Below are 22,423 nucleotides of genomic sequence, written 5' to 3'. Positions count from 1 at the left end.
GGGGGGATCCGCGGGGGGGTGGCAGGCCGTTCCGCTACAGATTTCAGGGGGCCGAATGCACTGGCATTCGGCCTCACCAAGATCCGTGGTGGAATTCTCTGACATCCCTACCCACCACCACCATCCATGGGTGGTGAATCGTAAAAGAGGACGACTTACTTCCTAGTAGGGATGAGTAGTTTTAAAAGGGCAGGCTTGAGGTTTGCTCTCTACATCTCCCCCTGCCCACTCCTGCGCTCAATGAATATTATGACAACAGGCAGAGGACTTCTCCCGACCCCTCTGCTCTGGTGCTCAGCAAAGTGCAATTTGAAGTTTCTTCCCGGTAGATGTGACTCTGCTCTCCCCATGCCCACCCCACACCACACCAGTTTCCCTTCCGCCAATCAGCACTGCTGCAGCAGCCCTCAGTGAGAGCAGTTCAGCTCACACAGACCCCAAGAGCACCGCGAAAAAGCCACAGTGGGATAATCCATCAGATAAGCAATTTCAGAAACACCAGATTTTAGAACTAGAAACAGCGTGCTGGCTGCAGAGAAGGGCATGCAGCATCATGCGTCACTTTCGGGGCGCAGTAGGACCAGTGCAAAAGCCTATGTAGATCTGGCCCAGATGATGCATTTCTTGTGCAATCACATTGCCTCGTTCACAGGATTGTTGGGGAGTCCAGATGATGTCTCCAGTTTGTAACGCTCCTGTGTTTACCCCACTCTCCAAAAAAGATCAATTAGGAAAGAAAAGACAGAACAGCTGCACAATGTCTTTGGAATGGTAGTGCTAGGAGTCTTCCCTCTGGAAGCCCCTTAAACCCCTGGATTCCAGAGGGTTCATGCGTGCCCAGTTCCATATTGTGAAACATTAGGGATGTCCATTACAGCTAAAGTTGAGATATTTATTGAAAGAATTGCATGGGAAGGAATCAATTGGAATTAAGACAGAATAACAAAGCAGGGAGTTAGTGTAGGGACTTCTTCCTTGACATACTCTCTTTTCCTCTTGCTCCGGAGACCTCTGTGCATGACAGAGCCTCTGGTTCAGACACAGAGCACAAGGGCACCCTAAACAAGACAGAAAGGGGGTGGTTAATTTAAGCATTCTGTTTCAGCACAGCCCACCCCAGGAAGGAGGGAAAATGCAAGAGGGAGATTCTCCTGTAAATTGGTGTCTATGATTCATGTCCTCCATAGCCATTCCTGCCTGTTAGGGTGCTTGGGCTGCCAGCCAGAGGTCTGCGCTCTCCGTTTTGATCCTGTCTACAGGTGCATTCCTCATGTTAAAGGTAGACACAAGGAAACCAGGGGGGTTTCTCCACAACAATGGAAGGAGAAGTGAATGGAGGATTATCTGGATTTCCTAGGAATCGGCTTCTATGCGCTTCGGTCTGAATGCACCACAGGAGCATAAGTCACTTCACAGACCATACTTCCGGGTGGGAGCGGGGGTTGGAGTGAACATCCAACCTGCATCCTGCATTGAGCAGGGGGTTGGACTCGATGGCCTTGTAGGCCCCTTTCAACCCTACTATTCTATGATTCTATGATCATCTGACTGGCAGGAGCTGCTCAACCAACAAGAAAGTGCCCCCCCCCAGTCCAGGCTCTGCCCCCCCCCCCTTCTATAACATCCTGGGAGGTTTCCTCCTGTGTCTGGATGAAAGCACTTTCCTTCTCTCCCCACCCCCTTGTGTTGATTACTTCTTTACATCATGAACCATTACAGAAACACAGCTGTAGATCCTTCTCCCTCAGTTAAAGCTCTGATGCTGGGATTCAGCCAAGCTCCGCATTAACTGTTCCCTTACAGCTGGTGAAGTGCTTCAGGGCCTTTAGGAGACTTAACCCTGTGAACACTTGAAGCACCCTGGCTCCAACAGCCCTTTTTCTAATCCCTTTCTCTTTTCCCCTGAAGCTCCCAGTGCTGCAAAGGAGCTAAGCTGTGAATTAATTCCAAAAAGAAAGGAAGTAAACATCAAAGACAAGCCTCATTGAACACAATGGGAGTTACTTCTGAGTAGACACATATATATTTGTGGTGGGAAAGACAGGGACAGGAAACACAAGGACAGGACAGCCCCTTCCTAACCTGATGCTGCACACAATCAAAGATGCTAATTAGCTACTTCCGAAAGGCAATAAACCAAACAACAGAGAATCGCAACTTCAAGATAGCGCTTTATAGCCTTTAGGGAATTAGTGCTTTAAAATGTGCTATTTCGATTGAGGGGACTCTGTAAATTCTGAAGTGCGCATTCAGGGAACACACCTCATTGACCACAATGGGAGTTACTTCTGAGTAGACACAAAGAGATGGAAAGAATACACAGAAGAACTATACAGGAAAGATCTGAATGTCCCTGATAGCCATGATAGTGCGGTCACTGAACTTGAGCCAGAAATCCTCGAGAGTGAAGTCAAGTGGGCCTTAGGAAGCATTAGTAACAACAAAGCTAGCGGAGATGACAGTATTCCAGCTGAGCTATTTAAGATCCTAAAAGATGATGCTGTTAAAATGCTGCACTCAATATGCCAACAAATTTGGAACACTCAACAGTGGCCACAAGACTGGAAAAGGTCAGTTTACATTCCAATTCCAAAGAAGGGCAATGCCAAAGAGTGTTCAAACTACCGTACAATTGTGCTCATTTCACATGCCAGCAAGGTGATGCTCAAAATCCTACAAGCTAGGCTTCAGCAGCATGTGAACCGAGAACTACTGGAAGTACAAGCTGGGTTTCAAAAAGGCAGAGGAACTAGAGATCAAATTGCCAACATTCGCTGGATCATGGAGAAAGCAAGAGAATTCCAGAAAAACGTCTATTTCTGCTTCATTGACTATGCTAAAGCCTGTGATTGTGTGGATCACAACAAACTGTGGCAAATTCTTCAAGAGATGGGAGTACCAGACCATCTTACCTGTCTCCTGAGAAACCTGTACGAGGGCCAAGAAGCAACAGTAAGAACCAGACATGGAACAACCGATTGGTTCAAAATTGGGAAAGGAGTACGACAAGGCTGCATATTGTCACCCTGCTTATTTAACTTATATGCAGAGTACATCATGAGAAACGCCGGGTTGGATGAATCACAGGTCGGAATTAAGATTGCCGGGAGAATTATCAACAACCTCCGATATGCAGACGATACCACCCTAATGGCAGAAAGCGAAGAGGATCTAAAGAGCCTCTTGTTGAGGGTGAAAGTGGAGAGTGCAAAAGCTGGTCTGAAACTCAATATTTAAAAAAACAAAGATCATGGCATCTGGCCCCATCACTTCCTGGCATATAGAAGGGGAAGAAATGGAAGCAGTAACAGATTTTATTTTCTTGGGCTCCAAGATCAGCACAGACGGTGACTGTAGCCATGAAATTAAAAGACACTTGCTCCTTGGGAGGAAAGCTATGGCAAACGTAGACAACATAGTAAGAAGCAGAGACATCACCTTGCCAACAAAGGTTCGTATAATCAAAGCTATGGTTTTCCCAGTAGTAATGTATGGCTGTGAGAGCTCGACTATAAGGAAGGCTGAGCGCCAAAGAATCGATGCTTTCGAACTGTGGTGCTGGAGAAGACTCTTACGAGTCCCCTGGACTGCAAGGAGGTCAAATCAGTCCATCCTAAAGGAAATCAACCCTGACTGCTCATTGGAAGGACAGGTACTGAAGCTGAAGCTCAAATATTCTGGCCACCTAATGTGAAGAGAAAAGTCAGTGGAAAAGACCCTGATGCTGGGAAAGGTTGAAGGCAAAAGGAGAAGGGGACAGCAGAGGATGAGGTGGCTAGATAGCATCACCGATGCAGTGAATATGGACTTGTCTTGAGCACACTCCGGGAGAGAGTGCAGGACAGGAAGGCCTGGCGTGCTATGGTCCATGGGGTCACGAAGAGTCGGACACGACTTAACGAGTGAACAACAATAGACACTAATTGGTTTGTGCTGGAAAACATAGGACGGGAAACACATGGATAGGAAACACCCTTGACCAGAATCAGGGTGAAAGGCACATGCCTGGGCAGGGCTAGCATACCCGAGGTAAATGTGGAGGTTGAGGCACACAGCAACTATACCACAGAGAACCCACCTTAAGGAAAAGAATCAGACTTAAAGTAGTCTCAGGAAATATGGCTTTTCCGCAAAAAGCTCCAAAGTGGCTGTGGGATGGCCACAACGTCGTGTGCCCTGAACAACCTCGAGCCCACTCACAGCAAATCAACCATGGAGACACCCCCGAGGCCCTGATGCTGGGGGAAGGCTCCCCTGGAGTCTGGCAGAGAAAACTGGAAAGGATGGGTGTCTCTCTGTTGCCTCCCTTGCATTCTGGGCCTGCTTTCTAGAGAGTGTTTAGCAAGGGGACCTGGAGAAGCTGGGAGGACCTGTGGAAATCCATCTGGGGATCTGTGGTGGTTAAAATAGTAGCATTGGGAAGCCCCTGGTCTGAATTTCATCTCTCCTTCAGTGATGCCAATATCCTTTCAGCCTCAGCTCACTCCTTGGTTCCTGCCACCCTCAAGAGGGGCTTAATAACATTAACCTGTTTTACTGGGCTTTTGTAAAGCACTGATGATGAAGGAGATGATTCAGTAACTCAAAGGAGAGGGATTTACTGTGCTTAAGCCTTATGTTAGCAAGTGTCCTTTTGTATGCCTGAGTGCACACTTTCAGACATGCCACCTTGACACCTGGAGATTGAGACTGAGCACCGAGAGTCCCAAATTTTAGCACCTTGAGTAGTTAAGGGGATTTGGAGATTGAAGACATTTTATAAGGTTAAATTTTATTTGGACAAACTAACAGTTATAATTCTTAGTTCAGGCATGTTGAAAGCAATGGTTCAGTGTAATTGACTTGCAGGTTGTGGGGGGCAGAGAGAAGTAGTATTGTCAGCAAAGAACAGGAGGAGGGAGACGGATGTGGGGACTGACAGGGGAAGGAGACTGGTGGCAGAGCCAAGAGAGGCAGCTACCAAGTTGTTCTATGGAGATGCACAAGTCTGGGGAAGAGATAGAAAAAGGAGCAGAGAAAAGCTGACTGGGTTCTCTGGGAAAGTGGTGGTAATGAAGGGAGAGGAGGGAGGGGGGCCTGGCAAGCTTACAGACCTGCTGGGAAGAAGTGAGTAAGGGGCTGTTACCTCTCTATGTCTGCACAGCCTGCGGTGCGATGAAGTTGGGAGCAGTGAGGTGCCTCGGCAGCAACAAAGAGAGAAAGAGGAGAAGAGAGCGGGGGGGAGGGTCCACGAGATTTCAAAATATTGGGCTGTCTGGGTGCTGCTTATATGCCCCGAACTAGAGTTTATTGATTAAAACTCAAACTATGAGAAGAAACCTGTCTCAGCTGGTTCATCAAGAGTACCAAGTGTACTATCTGGGAATCAAGCTGACCATCTTCCCTTCCTTCCAGCTCATAACAAGCAGGTAAAAAATTAACATGCCGTTGATCAGATTTTTCTGTTGACTTTTCCTGGGTTGACGGTTTGTAGCCCTAATGTAAATTGAAAAAAGGATCAAAGGGGGGTAAGAGGTCAATGGATTTAAGCCTGAGAAACAACAGTCATGCCAGAGGGGTGATGGCTTTGTATCATGTACACCATTCTACTTCGAGAGTCAGGCTTTCAGAATGGAAGACATCCCCTGTGCTTTCCAAAGTTGGAATGAAACCTTCCTTTCCCATGTCAAAACCAGCAGAATACTGGGTTGTCTGGCAACACTTACCCCAGCAATCCGGATTGTGACATTAACCAATTTAATGCCTAGCATGGAAGGCAGTGGGATTCCACCATGAAGGATCCCTAGAAGAAATAAATTATTTTGGACTGAGTGGAAGAGAATGGTTTCTGCAGATAGAGGCTGATCCTGATGTTGACTCCCTGGCTGTGAACCCCAAATCAGTTTCTGGGCTACAAGAAAATGTCCTGAAATCCTTGTTTGTTTGTTTGTAATATCGAACTCAAATCCGAGGCCATTTACAACTACATAAAAACACAATAGCATACAGTGCATTAAACTAATAATGAAATGCAGAAGTTAGAAAACATGAAAACAGCTAGAAAACATGCTGATAAAGCATCAACCCACAACCTTTTAAAAGTCTGCATGAGCAAAAGGGCTTTTCTCTGGCATCTAAAAGATAGTAAAGCTGTAGTGAGTTGTGCCTCGTTGGGGAAGAGCATTTCATAACTGGGATGCCACAGCCCTTTCCCTGCCTGACCTCTGCCTCCTCACCTCTGAATAGGAAGGCACGCAGACAAGGGCATCCAAAGAGGACCTTAAAGTGCAGGCCTGAACCAAGGTTCATCTAGTCCAGCATCCTGCCTCTAGGAAGCCCAGGACCAGGGTGTCTCCCACTGCCCTCTCCTCTCCCACCACCCTCTCTTCTCCTGTTCTTGCCACTCAGCCACTGGCACCCTGCGGAAGACAGCCTCTGAACCTGGAGGGATCTCCAACCACCCTCTGAACATGGAGATCCCTTTGAAGCTGAGCCCTTCATCTTGAGGATTTAGCAGAACCCTCTGCCTGATCTCTTACCATTGAGAAGAGGCAAAATGATTTCTCCCAGCAGGCTACTGAAGTGGGGCTCAAGACTGGCCACCTGAAGGAGAAGGAGGAGATGAAGGGAGGACATCAGTGAGCAGTAGCCATCACTCTCAACTAAGAGTCCTTGAGAGGAAAACGATGCCACAGGAAAGATCAACTTACCTGAGAGATGCCAACACCTGAAGATACCAGCTGCAGATCATGGCTGAGGGGCAGGAAAAGAGGAGATGGTCAGAAATCAATGTGTGGAAAGTGGTCTCCTTCTGGTGGGTAAAATGGGCAAGCAGATGGTTTTATGACAGCAGTGTACATACACCGTAGGAATTGCCATGATTGTTGACCGAACTCTTTTCCCCAACCTGATTCAAAATGCCGTCAGTCACATTGTTTTGGAGGACCCTGTTGCATTCCCAGTCATGTCACTGGGGGCATGACAGATCCCTCCACCTCCCCAGTCCTATGGAGTGGACTTGCAAGAGGACCTAAGTTATATGCCCAGTTATGCTCCCAGGGCTACTAAGGAAACCATTGCAATTACTCTTGCCATGCCTCCAGAAGCACGGGACAATCTCTGCTCCAATAGTTGTGGGGCAGTGATGGCGCCCCACAGGATCTCCCCCTGCCCTGCACCACATACCTTTGGGTAGAGAGCAGAAGTGAGTAAGAGTAGCAGGGTGGGCACATGGCAGGCCAAAGCCAGTCCTAACTGGGCCTAATTTGAAATGGGCACAGGGGGTTGAATTTCCAAAGCCCCGGTTACACATATTGCCACCATCACTAATAGCTGTACTGGAAAAAACCCTTTGGATACTTCACAATGCTCCCTTTTTATACCTGTTGAAAGCCAGTGTGGCGTAGTGGTTAGAGTATTGGACTGGGACTAAGGAGCCCCAGGTTCTAGTCCCCACTCTGCCATGAAGCTCACTGGGTGACTTGGGCCAGTCACTGACTCCCAGCCTAACCTACCTCACAGGGGGTTTTGTGAGGATAGAATGGAACAGAGGAGAATCATGTACACTGCCTTGGGCTCCTTTTAGGAAAGGTGGGATGTAAATGAAACAAATAACAAATGCATAATATCCCTTAACCACTCCTGCCTCCTGGTCCTTTCAACCCCACCCACAGCATATGTACTGCAGGTGAGCTGACTGACTCATGTGCAGTTCCTGCAGCTCAGCTGACCACGTGATGGAGGCACAAGGCATGTGGGAGGGTCAGCTGCCCACAGGAGTGCACTATAGCCAGGCAATCATGTTCACCAGCAGGATGATCTATGGGCCCCTTCACACATTGGGTGGCTCCACTACACATGTAAGATGGTGGCGAGGGTGGCTGCATCTCCCTGAGCGATCTCACCTTTCAACTTCTTACCTTCTTAAACTTTTAATCCTCAGTGATTAAGACATTGTTTTTATGTTTACCCTATATTCATTGTTCCTTCCTTTCATTGTGCCAGCTGGGCAGCTGTGTGGGAGTCATTAGAGTTCTCGGCTATTATTATTATTATTATTATTGCTATGGTCTGCATCTGAAGTTTGTTAAGCTGCAGAATGAGAGGAAGACATGGGCTCATGATGAACCTGCCCCCGATAGGACTGAGACGACTAAGCTACTGGTTGAAACAGGGAGGTAGCATAGAGCAATGAGGACCAGTAGCTATTGATAACTTCATCCTCTATTAATTGGTTCAGATATCATTGCCTTGGAATCAGAACAGCACAGATTTCTGTCTAGAGTCCTGGGTGTTCCTAGATCCACCCCCAAGGTAATTGTTGAAAGGCAGATACCATGCTGTTCAGTGGGAACTTTAGCTCAGAAGCCGGCTATTTATTTTTGCCTCAAGATAATTTTCCAAGAGGCCTTTGCTGTCATTTTACTGGCATTTGTAGACACGGGAGCGGAATCATGGACCAAAGAAATTCATTAAATTATTTTTACACTGAGTTTTTCAGTGAGCTATCTGATTGCAAGGGGCTACGGCAGTGCCCATCTGGAAATCTCAAGATGTCTGATCTTGACATCCAAAGTACTACTGCATCAGTGTCGTTCCAGCAGGCTGTATGAAGGTTTTATAACCCTTCCTAGGAAATTGCTTCCATGTTTGTCCTTTATCTGCCCATATGGTTTTAGATGGCTCTTAACCAAATGCAGATTAAACACCATGCAGTTAATGGAGACTGTGTATATTGGCCAACTTAGGGCAAATTGACATTGCCAAGCTGGATGCCAGAAGGTAGAAGATCTGATTCACTTTCTTTTGGAATGTCCATTGTATCTAGATCTAAGGACTGGATACCTCGATTCTCTTACTGCTGGCTTCAGAGATAACTCCTGTTTAAATAGAATCTTATTTTTATTGGTGGGGATAGATTATTTTGTGAGATGCCGCACAGTAAATTCTTAAGTTCGCTCTAGGGAAAATGAAGTCTTTTCTCTTGTCAGATAACAATATACATCATTGTTCCATTTTAGCTATCTTAAAAACTTCTTAAATATACAATCAGTTGTTAACAGTCAGTTAAACTAGTACTTATTTTCCTATTATTATACTTAGCTTTTTCCCCCCTTGTAAGCTGATGCTATGTATTTCTCTTGCTCTTCATTTTTAGACTTCATGTATTTCCAAAAAGCCTGGCTTGGCTACTGAGCAATAAACTGTCTATTCACACATTCACTGAGATGGCCCATGGATGGTTTTATGTTCAGTGGTTCTAAGCATGAAATGTCTCTGTGAGATTCAACAGCCACATGGCCTGTCATGGCCTTTTTTAAAAAGCACGGAATTGACATCATGATCTAAATCTCCATCCAGTGCAAGCAATTTTTGATATTCAACTAAAATCTTCTTTCCTGCAAGGTAAACTATCCACTTCTTGATTCAACTTCAGAAGACCTCCTTCAGAAGACTTCCTCTCCTTTATGCTTGCAATGAGCTTTTTGATACCATTCTGGCAATGGGTGCCAAATTTAGGTGGCTGATCATCTTGCCTGGTTTGATTATTTTCATATCAAGTTACTAGTCCTCATTAGCAGTAAAGCTTTTTTATTATTCTAGTGGGCATTTGGGTGTGGGGAAGGTTGCATTTTAATAATTTGGTGCTACTTTAAGTTTGTTTTTCAAAGCTTTAGGATTTTGAGTTGACTGATGATGGTGGGGTACATCCAATGCTTGCACAACAGCTCTTTCCCAACTTGTCCTCCTCCCCTCAGCCCCCCCCAATGTCCCTAAAATCTTTTCCTGGGGGTCCCCCAACCCTCCAGACCAGAGCAGATCTGGGGGAATTGGGGGCTTCAGGGGGAGGGGGAACCTGCTCTGTTGGCACATGCCATTCACTAGTGGGCAGATGCAACGGGATGCCACCCACTGTGTTTTGCTGTGGCTTCTCTTGTAGGGGCCACTGGGAGCTTTGATAGAGTGGTGAGTTCTGAGGAGGGAGCAAAGACCGATTCAAGACAGCAAGGTATTTGCTTGGCCCCTTCTTTCCCACTGGGCTGTTTTCAACAGTGCCTTCAGTAGTCACTTTTTCAGGGGAGAACACAAGCCAAACCATGTTCTAACTGGTTGCCATCACTGTAACCTTTCCTGGAAATGATTTTTTTAAAGGTTCCAGATGAAATGTGAAATCCAGTTTGAAGAAACACGCAGCAAAGATTGCAGTCCCCGTGCAATGTTTCCATGTAGAGACAATGCCATTTCCACAACTGCCCAGGAGGGTTATGGCACGAAAACAGAACTGAGATGGAACTCCGATGAGGACAAAATGCAGTGGGTCACTTACCTGGCAATGGCCAGGGTCAGGATCAGCCTGCCTCCATCCACAGATACCACAACAGTCAGACTGAGGCTCTGCGAAGACAGAACACACGTTTGAGAAAGCCAGAATGGTTACTCAGCAGTGGAGGCTGGTTGGATTCCCAGTTTTCAGTGAGGCAGCAGAAGCCACTGGTACTGCCTGGGGCCAACCACAGAAGCCTGTGTTTCAGTTGGTGGTACTTACATCTCTCACAATGAGGACCGAAGTTTGAGATCCATCTGCATTCTTGATGAACACCTCAATTTGCACAGTGAGCCGCACAATGGCTGTACCACTTGCAAACTCAATCAGTGGACCTTCCACGAGGGAAAGTTTAAGGAACAGGACACTCTGGAGAAAGGGCAGGACACACAGTTAATAAACAACACATTTACCAGGGGGGTTGCATCAAAGTCTTTAAAGCCAGCTCTGCACCCCTGAAGAATTAGCCAGCCATGAGGTTCCTAAATGGGTGTCACGTACCGTGGAAGTGATTCCAGAAGAGCCCTGGAAAGAAAAAGAAAGGAAGAAATTCTCAGTACTGAGGCCTGAAGCTGGTTGAGGGGAGATTTGCCATTTCCCTCCTCTCCTGTTCGAAGTCCCCATAGCAATCCAAAGTTGAGCTGTGCTGAATTTTTGTGTGGTTTGTTCTTCACAGCAAAAGCATGCCAATTCAGGTGATACAAAATTTTCTCCAAAAAAGCACTCAGTTTAAAGTTGCAGTTCCCTCTTTAAAAATGGCAAATATTTTTGTCTTGTTCTCACCGTCCATTCCCTGTCCCTCATCCCATGACCTAAAAAAAAAACCCACTGAAATACATGTCAGGGAGGTCTTGTGTTTGTTTTTTATTTTGTTTTTGCACGGTGGAAAGGTTTTTGGAAAAATAGCTGCCCTCCATTTTACCATAGTCCAAAATCAAGGTGAGATCCAAGCTAGAGATGGATGAGAAATTTGCTCCATTGGGTTTTCTTTACCTGATTACTGGATGTGAGCCAATTGGTTCTGATTTGATTTTTTAATGCCTTCATTTTCCTGGATCTAGGTGACTTTCTTCCCTTTGGACCTCCCAGAATGCTGTGGTTGGTGGAAGAGGCCTTGCTTTGTGTCCCTTAATTGACTGAAGTTTGACAGTTTAGGATGCATGCCTTCTTGGTCATGGCATCCTCTCTAGGGATTTCCATAAGGCCAGCACTACTTCCTTGCTTTTTTGTTGTTATTATTGTTTTTGCAGCCATTGAGGAGAAGTGGATAAGATTAAAGAAAGAGATTTGTCACTTGGCTGAGATTAGCTTAAGGCTGTTTTATCTATTGGTATTTTTGGTGTTTTTATGCTTAGTTCTTCTGATTATTTTTGATATGCTATCAACTACCCTGAGGAGATGAGCAGCAGGATACAAATCCCAACAGCTATGTAATTTATTTATTTATTTATTTATTGCATTTATACCCCGCCTTTCTCCCTCTCGCAAGGAACTCAAGGCGGCTTACATTATCCTCCTCCTCACCGTTGTATCCTCACAACAACAACCCTGTGAGGTCGGTTGGGCTGAGAGTCTGTGACTGGCCCAAAGTCACCCAGTGAGCTTCCATGGCCAAGTGGGGACTAGAACCCGGATCTCCCGGCTCCCAGTCCGTCACTCTCACCACTACAGTACATTGGCTCTCCTATGTAATAAAAAAATACCATCATAATGTAAGCTTGGCCAGTTCAGGCAGCCACATACAAGCCACTAATCCCATACCCAGATTAATTCAATACCAATAAGAGTTTGAAGCCACAGCTCATCCTGCCCAAGTATATTTTTTTAATGGCTCAACCCACTCTTTGCCATCACCTGATGCAACCTGCAAATGGCCTTGCATTTTTAATTTATTTTTCTCGTAACACACACTTCCAGACCAGTGGGACTCTGTTGATATCCTCCAGCGAATAGAGGACAAAGCACACACTATCCCAGTACAGTCAGAAAGCTAGAAACCAAAGGGAATAGAGACTATGGCAGGAAAAGACTCCAGTGGTGGTGACCTGCAAGGTGTCTGCAATGTTCATTTTCTTGCCTGAGATCAACATGGCAACAAGTGCAAGTTGATTACACTGTTGAAAGGAAAGGTAAGAAGACTGGAGTGGCGCGTGTTGACCCTCCATGGAATAAGAGAAGAGAAAGAGTTCTTGGACAGAACGGTGGAACTACTAGGGATGTTAGAGAATTCCGCCACGGATCCCGGGGGGCCGAATTCCATTGAATTCGGCCCCCCGGAATCCGTAGCAGAACGGAGCCCCCCGCCCCTCCACCCTGCAAAAGCCCCACGAAATGGAGCCTACCTGGCTGCGGCTGCAGCTGCGACTCCGGCAGTGGCAGCGGCGGCTCTGGCTGCTGCCAGGCTGGTGCGGACGCAAATGGCATCCTGAGTAGGGGACGCCATTTGCGTTCCTATGGTAGCCCGTGATAGGCTACGTAAATGTTTACGTACCCTGTCACAGCTAAAGCAGGGACGCAAATGGCATCCCCTACTTCATTTGCGTTCCTGTTTTAGCCGTGATAGGCTACGTAAATATTTACGTAGCCTATCACGGGCTACCATAGGGACGCAAATGGCGTCCCCTACTCAGGACTCCATTTGCGTCCACACCAGCCCGACGGCAGCTGGAGGTCCCGCTGCAGGTTGGCCTGGCCGGCAGCTCCGCAGCCTAGCCGTGGAGCAGAGCCGGCTGGGCAGGATTCCGGGGGGGAGGAACAGATCACCTCCCCCCACCTGCGGAACCCGGCAGAGCCAGGTAAGCGGGGTTTTGTACACCCATAGGAACTACAGCAGCAAAGCAAAGTACAGAATCTAGAAGAGCAACAGCAAGCTGAAGCAGAAGAGGAAAATACTGAGGCAAGGAAAAATGCAGCAGAGGATACTCCTTGGAAAAGGGTGACAGTTAGGAGCAGAAGAGCTAGAAGCCACTCTGCACCAGTGGAAGCAGTGGAGCTGTGGAACCGTTTCCAGGTACTTGAGGATGATACTGGAGGGCAGCCTGCGGAGGAAGAATTACAGGGACACCTGCATGAGAGCGAGCAAGAGGCTGAAGGTCAGCCAAGCAGAGGCAATGAAACCAAGGCCTACAACAAGAAGAAGAGAAGAGTGGTAGTATTGGGAGACTGCTCGCTGCGTGGGATCAAAACCCAAGTATGTCACGAAGACCCGTGGACTAACCAGGTATGCCATCTCCCAGGAGGATGGATTAGAGACGTGACTGAAGGGTTGCCTACACTCATAAAGCCCACTGACAGGTATCCCTTTCTTCTCATCCATGTGGGAACAAATGATACCGCCAAGTGGAGCTACAAAGAAATCATGTCAGACTTTGAAGCTTTGGGAAGAAAACTCAAGAACTTTGGGGCCCAGATAGTTTTCTCATCCATCCTTCCAGTAGTCAGAAGGGGGACAGAAAGGGAAAGAAAAATACTCTGGGTAAACGACTGGCTATGAAGGTGGTGCCGATGTCAGAAATTTGGATTCTGGCACCATGGGCTATACTTCCTGGAAGATGGGCTGTTGGCAAGGGATGGGTTGCACCTGACAAGGGCTGGGAAGAATGTGTTTGGCCACAGCATGAAGAACTTCATCAGCAGGGCTTCAAACTGAATCCTATGGGGGAGGGAGACATAAAGTTGGCGGTAACAATGGACAAAGGCTCATGAACCACATTGGAGAGAACAGCTCTAACAGCACCCAATAACAGTCTTCAAAAACATGTAGGAAGAAAGCCAGACTGTAAAGCACATGGTCTTCGATGTCTAAGTACCAATGCCCAGAGTATGGGAAATAAACAGAATGAACTTAAACTCTTAATATGAGAGGGAAATTATGATTTGACAGGTGTAACTGAAACTTGGTGGGATCTCTCCTATGACTGGAATACAGCAATTGAAGGATATAACTTGTTCAAAAGGGACAGGAGGAACAGAAAGGGAGGTAGAGTTGCACTATATGTGCAAAATACATATCTCTGCACAGAAATACAGGAGGATGAGCTTGGTAGCCCCATCGAGAGCATCTGGGTTAAAATAAATGGAGCAAAGCATAAAAGGAACATGGTAGTCGGAGACAACATGGCCCTTGCGGGAAATTCCTGACATGTGGTGCACAGGAAGTGGAGGAAGGAACCAGAGGATTGGCTTGATCCTAGCCAACAGAGATGACTTAGTGGATAAAATAGCAGTTATGAGAACTCTGAGGGAAAGTGACCATGGTATACTTCAGTTCTTGGTTCTCATGGAAGCAAAACATGTAGCCAAACATGTACCCTGGATTTTAGGAAAGCTGATTTTAATAAACTCAGAACAATGATAAGTAAGGTCCCATGGCAAGCAACTCTAATGAGAGAAGGAGTCCAAGATTAGGGAGGTGGTGGGCTCTCCCACACTGGAGGCATTCAAGACGAGGCTGGACAGCCATCTGTCAGGGATGCTCTGACTTGGATTCCTGCATTGAGCAGGGGGTCGGACTCGATGGCTTTGTAGGCCCCTTCCAGCCCTGCTATTCTATGATTCTAAGATGGGTGGGAGTTTTTAAAGATGGAAATTCTAAAGGCACAATTACAAACCATTCCAACAAGAAAAAAAAAAAGAGGGGGGACAACAGAAGAAGCCAATGTGACTTCACAAAAGTTTAGAGATGACCTGGAAACAAAAAAGAACACATACAGTAAGTGGAAGGAAGGCCAAGCTACCAAGGAAGAGTACAAGCAGGTAGCAGAGAATTTCAGGGATGGTGTCAGGAAGGCTATTTATTTTATTTATTATTAAATTTATTAATCGCCCATCTGGCTGGTCACCCAGCCACTCTGGGCGAGGCTTTCTTCAGATATGTGCATAGTAAAGACAGAGGAAAGAAATGGTGGTTCAGCTATTAAATAAGGATGGCAAAATGATAACACAGGACAAAGAAAAGGCAGAAGTGCTCAATTGCTACTTCGACTCAGTCTTTTCCAAAAAGAGGGTCTATGAGCCCCCTGGCAAAGGCAAAGTACAGGCTGAAGGGGCAGGATTGCAGCTAGAGATCGATAGGCATATGGTCAAGGAACACCTAATTACATTGAATGAGTTCAAATGTCCAGGGCCAGATGAACTACATCCTAGAGTAATAAAGGAACTGGCAGAAGAACTCTCAGAACCACTGTCTATTACCTTTGAGAAATCATGGAGGATGGGTGAAGTGCCAGAGGCCTGGAGGAGGGCTAAAGTTGTCCCTATCTTCAAAAAGGGTAAAAAAGAGGAACCTGGGAACTACAGACCAGTCAGTCTGACATCACTCCCTGGGAAAATTCTGGAGCAGATTAGAAAGTGATCCATCTGGAAGCACCTTGAAAACAATGCAGGGATTATTCAAAGCCAACATGGATTTGTCAAGAACAAATCCTGCCAGACAAATCTGCTCTCATTTTTTCATCAGGTAACTTCCCTTGTGGACTGTGGGAATGCTGTGGACATAATATACCTCGACATCAGCAGAGCTTTCAACAAAGTGCCCCGTGATATCCTGACTAGCAAACTAGCTCAAAGTGGGCAAGATGAAACAACGATCCGGTGGATCTACAGTTGGCTACAGAATCAGACTCAAAGACTGCTTATGAATGGGACCTTCTCCAACTGGGGAGAGGTAACAAGAGGGGTACCGCAGGGCTCAGTCCTGGGCCTAGTGCTCTTCAACATTTTATTAATGACTTGGAGGAGGAGGTGCAGGGAATGCTGATCAAATTTGCAGATGACACAAAATTGGGTGGGATAGCTAATACCCTGGAAGACAGAAACAAAATTCAAAGTAATCTTGATTGACTGGAGCGCTGGGCAGAAAACAACAGAATGAAGTTTAACAGCACTAAATGCCAAGTTGGGCACCTAGGAAAAAGAAACCAAATGCACAGTTACAAGATGGGGGATACGTGGCTCAACCACACTTCAAGCGAGAAGGACCTTGGAATTGTTGTAAATCACAAGCTGAATATGAGCCAACAACGTGATGTGGCTGCAAAAAAAGGCAAATGCTCTTTGGGGCTGCATTAATAGAAGTATAGCTTCCAAATCACATGAAGTACTAGTTCCCCTCTGTCAAGGAGAAGGCCTTATGGGGTCAAAGCTGTGGTGGGAAAGAGTTAATTTTACATTGCATAGTTTTAGATGGTGTTTTAGTGTTTTAGGGTAGAATACAGTGGGATCCTTCAAGAAGATTTCCTCCCACCTGGAGGGAGGAAGGAATGTGGGCATACCAGAGTCAAAGGCGCCAGGATGGATTGGAGGTCTTATCAGGGGCCCAAGGTCATAAAACAACTTGGCCTGCCAAGAGGCCAGCGCAGCTGGAGAGGTGTGAAAAAACCCAGCTCATCCTCACTGAGGGAAGGGAGGGGGGATGAAAGAGTGAAGGACTGGGGTTGGAATGGGATAAAAAGAGAGCCACAGCCATTCTTCTTTGTTCTTTTTGGTTTCCATCTGGTCCAGGTGGAAGGTGTTGGAGCACTGGCATTAACTAAGGATTCTACTCGGAGGTGTGAGTAGACTAGGGTTATGTAGTCTTTTATTCTTTTAGTCTATGCTGGGTTTCCAAATGGGGAGTTGATATTTGGGGAAATTTTAAATTGTACTTTGTGTTGCCTATCTTCTCATTCCCTTACCCCTTATTAGTAAATAAATATCTACCTCAAAATCACTGCTGCTATTTCTTTTCTGGGTCAGTGCTAAATTCAGTGGCTACCATCTCCTCCTCTCAGAAGGAAGGGGGTTAGGGTGTACTTACAAGCCAACCGGAGCTGGCTTTGAGAGATGGGGAGCTGTGGATCAAGGGAGGCTGATTGAGCCCAGAGATCTGGCCTTCCCCTACATCCTCTACTCAGCAGTGATTAGGCCTCATCTTGAGTACTGTGTCCAGTTCTGGGCACCACGCTTTAAGAAGGATGCAGACAAGCTGGAGAGGGTACAGAGGAGGGCAATGAGGATGATCAGGGGACTGGAAACAAAGACCTACAAGGAGAGACTGAAAGCGCTGGGCATGTTTAGCCTCGAGAAGAGAAGACGGAGGAGAGATATGATAGCACTCTTCAAGTACTTGAAAGGTTGGCACAGAGAGGAAGGCCAGGATCTCTTCTTGATCATCCCAGAGTGCAGGACATGGAATAATGGGCTCAAGTTGCAGGAAGCCAGATTCTGGCTGAACATGGGGGGGAAATGTCCTGACTGCTAGAGCAATACGACAATGGAACCCATTCCCTAGGGAGGCGGTGGGCTCTCCCACACTGGAGGCGTTCAAGACGAGGCTGGACAGCCATCTGTCAGGGATGCTCTGACTTGGATTCCTGCACTGAGCAGGGGGTTGGACTCGATAGTCTTATAGTCTCCCTCCAACCCTACTATTCTATGGTTCTATGATTTCATGATTCCCATGGGCCATAAATGGCATTTGATGGTTGGTGGCTGCCAGCTACAGGAATTTGGGGCATTCTGCACCTGCACAGTTGGGGGCTGAAGGAAACACCTTTGCTGTTGGAATGCAGGCCATGGGAGATCAGAGGGTTTGCTTCAGCTGGGGCTTGTTGAGTTTTGGAGCTGATTCTGCATTACACCAGCACCGGCTGCCTGGCTTCCTTTGCCCCTGCCCCAACTTACACATTTTAACATGAGGAGGGACCCTGATTTTTAAATGATCTACCATTAGGAGGGGCCAGATGCATGCAATACTGTTTCTAAAAAAGTCACTCACCCCAGATGGAATCAGAGCCAAAATAGCAGCACTCAGTCCAGCAGCTCCAGAGAACTGGGGGCGGAGGGGGGGTTAAGAGAAGAAAGAAAGAACATTAAATGCCATGGGTCGCGAGAGCAGTGTCCTCGATACATACAATCTCAAGGAGGCTTCCCCAACATGCCCACTAGAGGAGTTGGATTTGACTCCCATCATCCCCAGCCAACATAGCCATGGTGGCTGGGGATGATAGGCACTACAGTCCAACATCTCTGGAGGATACCAGGTTGTGGAAGGCTTTTCTAAAGACTAAACATTTTCAACTGGATTAAGCATCATGGGAAATTGTTATAAAATGACCATAGAGACAATTGGTCATATATATAACATCTATTCCCTTCAAAAAGAGCAAACGTCTGGTTTTGACAAACAGCTAAAAGAGACTTCCCCTACCTCTGGTGGCAAGGCAATCGATCAGTTAAGTTCCAGATTATGCTGACTGTGGATATAAATGAAACGTTTCCACTATATTTTACTCCAGGAACTGCCTTGTGTCTCCTTAATTGTGTCCGAAGGATTTCAAGGAACCTTTTTGTACAGATCAACTACCACAATTATAACCATCACATTGGAGAACCAGAGCTAGATTCAAACTAGAATCTGGGAATTGTTAACTGAGTTTAACCAAATGACATACAAAAAACCTGGAGTTTCAATTAGGTTGCAATCCTATGGTCCCTCTGAGCTCCAATGTCAACCAAGGCAAGAACGGTGGATATTGGGAGGCTTATCCTAGGAGGACTGGGAGGGAATTTGGTTCCCTGAACATACCTCCAACATGGCAGGGAAAGGTACATCAACCCTGGAGATAGCATAGAAAATTCCCTCCCTTTGGCGATCCCTCCCATTATCCATATTTTTTTTTGAAGCATAACAGAAATGGAGGGAGGAGGACACTGCTCCTTCCCGCCTTCTTCCCTAGTGGTGTGAGCCCAGCAGGGTTTGGGATGAGGCTTTGGGTCTGCAAGATCTTCTTTCGATCTTCTTGCCCAGGGCCAATGTCAGGGGTGGGCACAGTTGGGCACCTGCTGAGGGACCTCATCCCTGCAGGGCCCCCTGGCGCTGCCCCTCCTCTTCCCCACCGCAACCTGCCTGTTCATCTGCCTCTTGCTCTGGCCCAGACAGTGGAGGTGGTGGTGAGAAGGAGGAGCAGCAGATGCCACGGCCTCCCTGCTCCCAGGCTCTCTGCCTGCCAAGCAAGCACGTGGGAGCAATGATGAGGAAGAGCAGGAGGAGGAAGAGCGGGTGGAGACATTGTGGCATGCCTCTCTCGGACTCCTCTGAGGACGAAGGGGAATGGCAGGCTCCGGACCCAGGGGAAGTGACTAGCACAGAAGCAGCTTGAGCCCCCTCACCCCCAGTTGAAGAGCAGTGCCCTGCTACAGCCCCTCCACTGGATTCAGAGGGTAAAGTTCTGCTGACCCCAGCAGAGCAAAGGCGGTTTCATGTGAAAGAACAACAGAGGTGAGCCTCTGTCTGTTTAAGACAGAGAGGCTCTCGGAAGCCAGAGAACTGATTGCCAGCAGATGCTCCAGGACACTGCAGCAAAAGCAGGAAGCAGGCAGGGGCAAAACTGCTGGAGAACAACATTGTACCTACACATCATATATCATCAGCCTCGCCTTAGACCCTGAGCCTGAAACACACCCTAACTCTTGAATCCCCGGTGTTTGACTCTGGACTGCTAAAAGGACTTCTCTCTGCCTCACCGACTCGTCTCTGTAGAATTGGTAAACTTCTTAGCTCTGGGCATCCTCCCTCCTTCCCCAGCCTTGGGCACGTTTATGACCCAGCTTATCAGCAAGTGATTTATTGCAGCCATTGCATACCACCTGCAGTCAGCCAGCAAGGACTGATACATTGGCAGTGAGGAGGTAGGCTCACTGAGGGAGGGTGTCTTGCCCAAGAGCCTCCAAAAACACCGTCCTTAATGCAACTGGTAGGACTGCTGGGTTAACCAACCTCTGAAGCCTGGTGACCAAGCATTTATTAAGGCAAGGAAGCTGTCCTGGTCCAAAACTTATTTTCTGATTTCAACAGATCCATTGAAACTGTAAAATTTTCCCTCTCACCAAGGATGAGGCTTCAGCCCAGTGCTGGGGAACAAAAATAGGGTGGGCTGCCAAGTGACACCCCCCCCAGCCCTCTACAGGCCAAATTACATCAGGGGGTGGGAGTGACAAGGAGATTCCTCTCCCTGACTCCTCCCCAAGCCCCCAGTAGCCTCCAGGTGAGGAGGTGGGGCCCATGGAAGGAGACCGAGCCTCCATGGACCAGGTGGGGAACTCCCATGGCCCGGACTAGGCCTATGGGCTGTAATTCCCTCACCCTGGCTCTAGCCATTCTGCTCACGTACGAGGCCACACAGCACCAGAGACTACTCACTGCATCAGGAGTACAGCTCAACTCCCGGGGCTCTATCTTGATGATGACAGAAAATATAACATTCAAGATGGCTGGATGGAGACACTGGCAGTGACCATAGTTCTCGATTGGAGGCAGGATGATGGAGACAGCGTCATCCGGGATGGAGATGATACCTTTTCCCACCACATCGAAATCCACCTGGAAAGAACGCACAAGTGGCCAGTTCTTAGAGGCCCATGGGGGAAGATCAGACGCTTGTGCCTCTGATGTTGGACTGCATCAGTGTGGGTGGGTGGAGGGGGAGCAAACAGAAAGAGATGCTTCTGCTAAAGGCAATGTAGCACAGCAGTGTTCTGCCACATCTAGCTGATGCTTACAAGGACATCCATACTTACAAGGACATCCACTCCACCATAGGTAGCAGTCACAGTGACCATGTTTGCCAGCTGGCACTTCAGGTTCCCGTAGGAGTCAAAGGGAAGAACCACTACATGGAAACAAAGTGAACCACCATGTCAAGCAGCACTGGGGCACAAGCAGCGTTCAGTGCTATTCCTGCAAATTGAAGATCGATGACTTGGGCTTGCTTAGAGATCAGGTCTATTCAACTAGTGGTGCTGTGTTGGCTCACAGATGCTCTCGATGGAGAGACGCCTCCCTTTTCCAGGGGTGAATGTTAAAGCAGTGTTCCATGGGGGGGGGGTCCCATAATGTAATCCACACACACATTTTTAGCCAAATTATGTCCTCTATAGCCTTCGAACTCAGGTAGCCATTGCAAAAGATAATGAGGCAGAGGGGATGCCTCTGAACCCAGTGTAATTTGAGAACCATATTAAGTTACTAATCTAAATACATAGCTGTAGAGGTCTCAGATCAGCAGCTGCTGCCATGCATTGATAAAAAGGCAACAGAAAGAAAGAGAAAATGGCCCATGCTTGCTACAATAGTAACACTTGCACAGGGCTTCTAGCAGGGTACATTTGAGGCATCCCCGGTATGGATGGGAGTTCCAAAGGGAAACTCATAGACTAATTGATATTGTTCTAAGAATATTCATGAACAAAAAAACTATGGTTTACAAAACAATGTTAAGGCTATGCAGCTTTCAACCAAGCACCAAAAAGCAGGGAAATGCTGAGCTGTGGCTCACAAGCCTGAACACCACATCCTCCCGAAGGAGGCAGAAAGTGCAAGTGAAATTCTCATTCTCCCAAAGCAGGTAAACCATGTGGACAGGATGGAAAATATGATATGCAGAGGTGACTGTGGGGTTCTGAAAAACTGATGATGAACAAATTTACAATACATGTAAATAAATACAATTGATTTACTTATTATATTTTAAATCCACCAAATAACCAACATTATCTAGATGGATTACAACATTTAAAAGGCTAAAATACAAACAGTTAAAATATAACATACAATAAAATATTTAAAAGAACACAATACTACCAAATAGTACTAATACCAAAAATTGACTTCCGGACAGAGACAAATCCTACTAAATCCTACCTCCCAGGACTTCTGGTCACTCATGGAAGTGGGGAGAACAGAATAGGATATGACATGGTGGTGGAACTCACTGTGAAAATTAGAATGAGCAGGAAGGAGTCATTTGCAAGAATCTCACCATTTACTGTGTCCAGCAGCTGTAATTTCACAGTATTTATGGCAACAGTCATTATGGAACAGATCTGCAGGATGAAGGATGAAGAATGAGATAAGAGGCTGTGGAAAAACCCTCCCCTCCCCATAGCTTGGCTTATATTGGATCTTTCACCATGTCATTTAGGGCTAAAGTGTCCAGCTCCATGGTGGATTCCATTGTTCCAACAGGCTGACACCTCAAGTGAGGGAGGGTCCACGCCTTGGAAGGGGGCTGAAGCGGTTCGGAAGTACTGCTGTTTCAAAACCCCAGAGATCTGCAATTTCAGCACCACGGAGAGCGGCCC

The 22,423-nt window shown here is 47.0% G+C and overlaps 1 protein-coding gene across 1 annotated transcript; it reads right to left on the bottom strand.

The window, feature by feature from the left end:
• Positions 1 to 874: 874 nt before the first annotated feature.
• Positions 875 to 21,130, bottom strand: LOC146349069 (BPI fold-containing family B member 4-like). Its single transcript, XM_084854854.1, has 10 exons — positions 20,861 to 21,130; positions 20,484 to 20,663; positions 18,060 to 18,113; positions 10,805 to 10,828; positions 10,526 to 10,672; positions 10,307 to 10,374; positions 6,690 to 6,732; positions 6,519 to 6,582; positions 5,706 to 5,782; positions 875 to 1,058 (listed from the first exon to the last, which is right to left on the bottom strand). The coding sequence occupies exons 1-10, from the start codon at positions 20,900 to 20,902 to the stop codon at positions 1,035 to 1,037; spliced, it is 723 nt and encodes a 240-aa protein (XP_084710980.1). The 5' UTR covers positions 20,903 to 21,130; the 3' UTR covers positions 875 to 1,034.
• Between the last annotated feature and the right edge of the window lie 1,293 nt (positions 21,131 to 22,423).

This window comes from Heloderma suspectum, chromosome 4 (assembly GCF_057233095.1).
Source record: "Heloderma suspectum isolate Gila_16-S chromosome 4, 16-S_ref, whole genome shotgun sequence".
NCBI classification, from domain to species: domain Eukaryota; kingdom Metazoa; phylum Chordata; class Lepidosauria; order Squamata; family Helodermatidae; genus Heloderma; species Heloderma suspectum.
This window is presented reverse-complemented; position numbering and strand designations above follow the sequence as displayed.

Coding starts and splice junctions, on each gene's coding strand:
- LOC146349069 (XM_084854854.1), bottom strand. CDS start 20,902: ATGGTCACTGTGACTGCTACCTATGGTGGAGTGGATGTCCTT. Junction 6,733..10,306: donor CTGACCCTGGCCATTGCCAG/GTAAGTGACCCA, acceptor CCTGCCCCTCAG/CCATGATCTGCAGCTGGTAT. Junction 1,059..5,705: donor TCACAATCCGGATTGCTGGG/GTAAGTGTTGCC, acceptor TGTCTTGTTTAG/GGTGCCCTTGTGCTCTGTGT.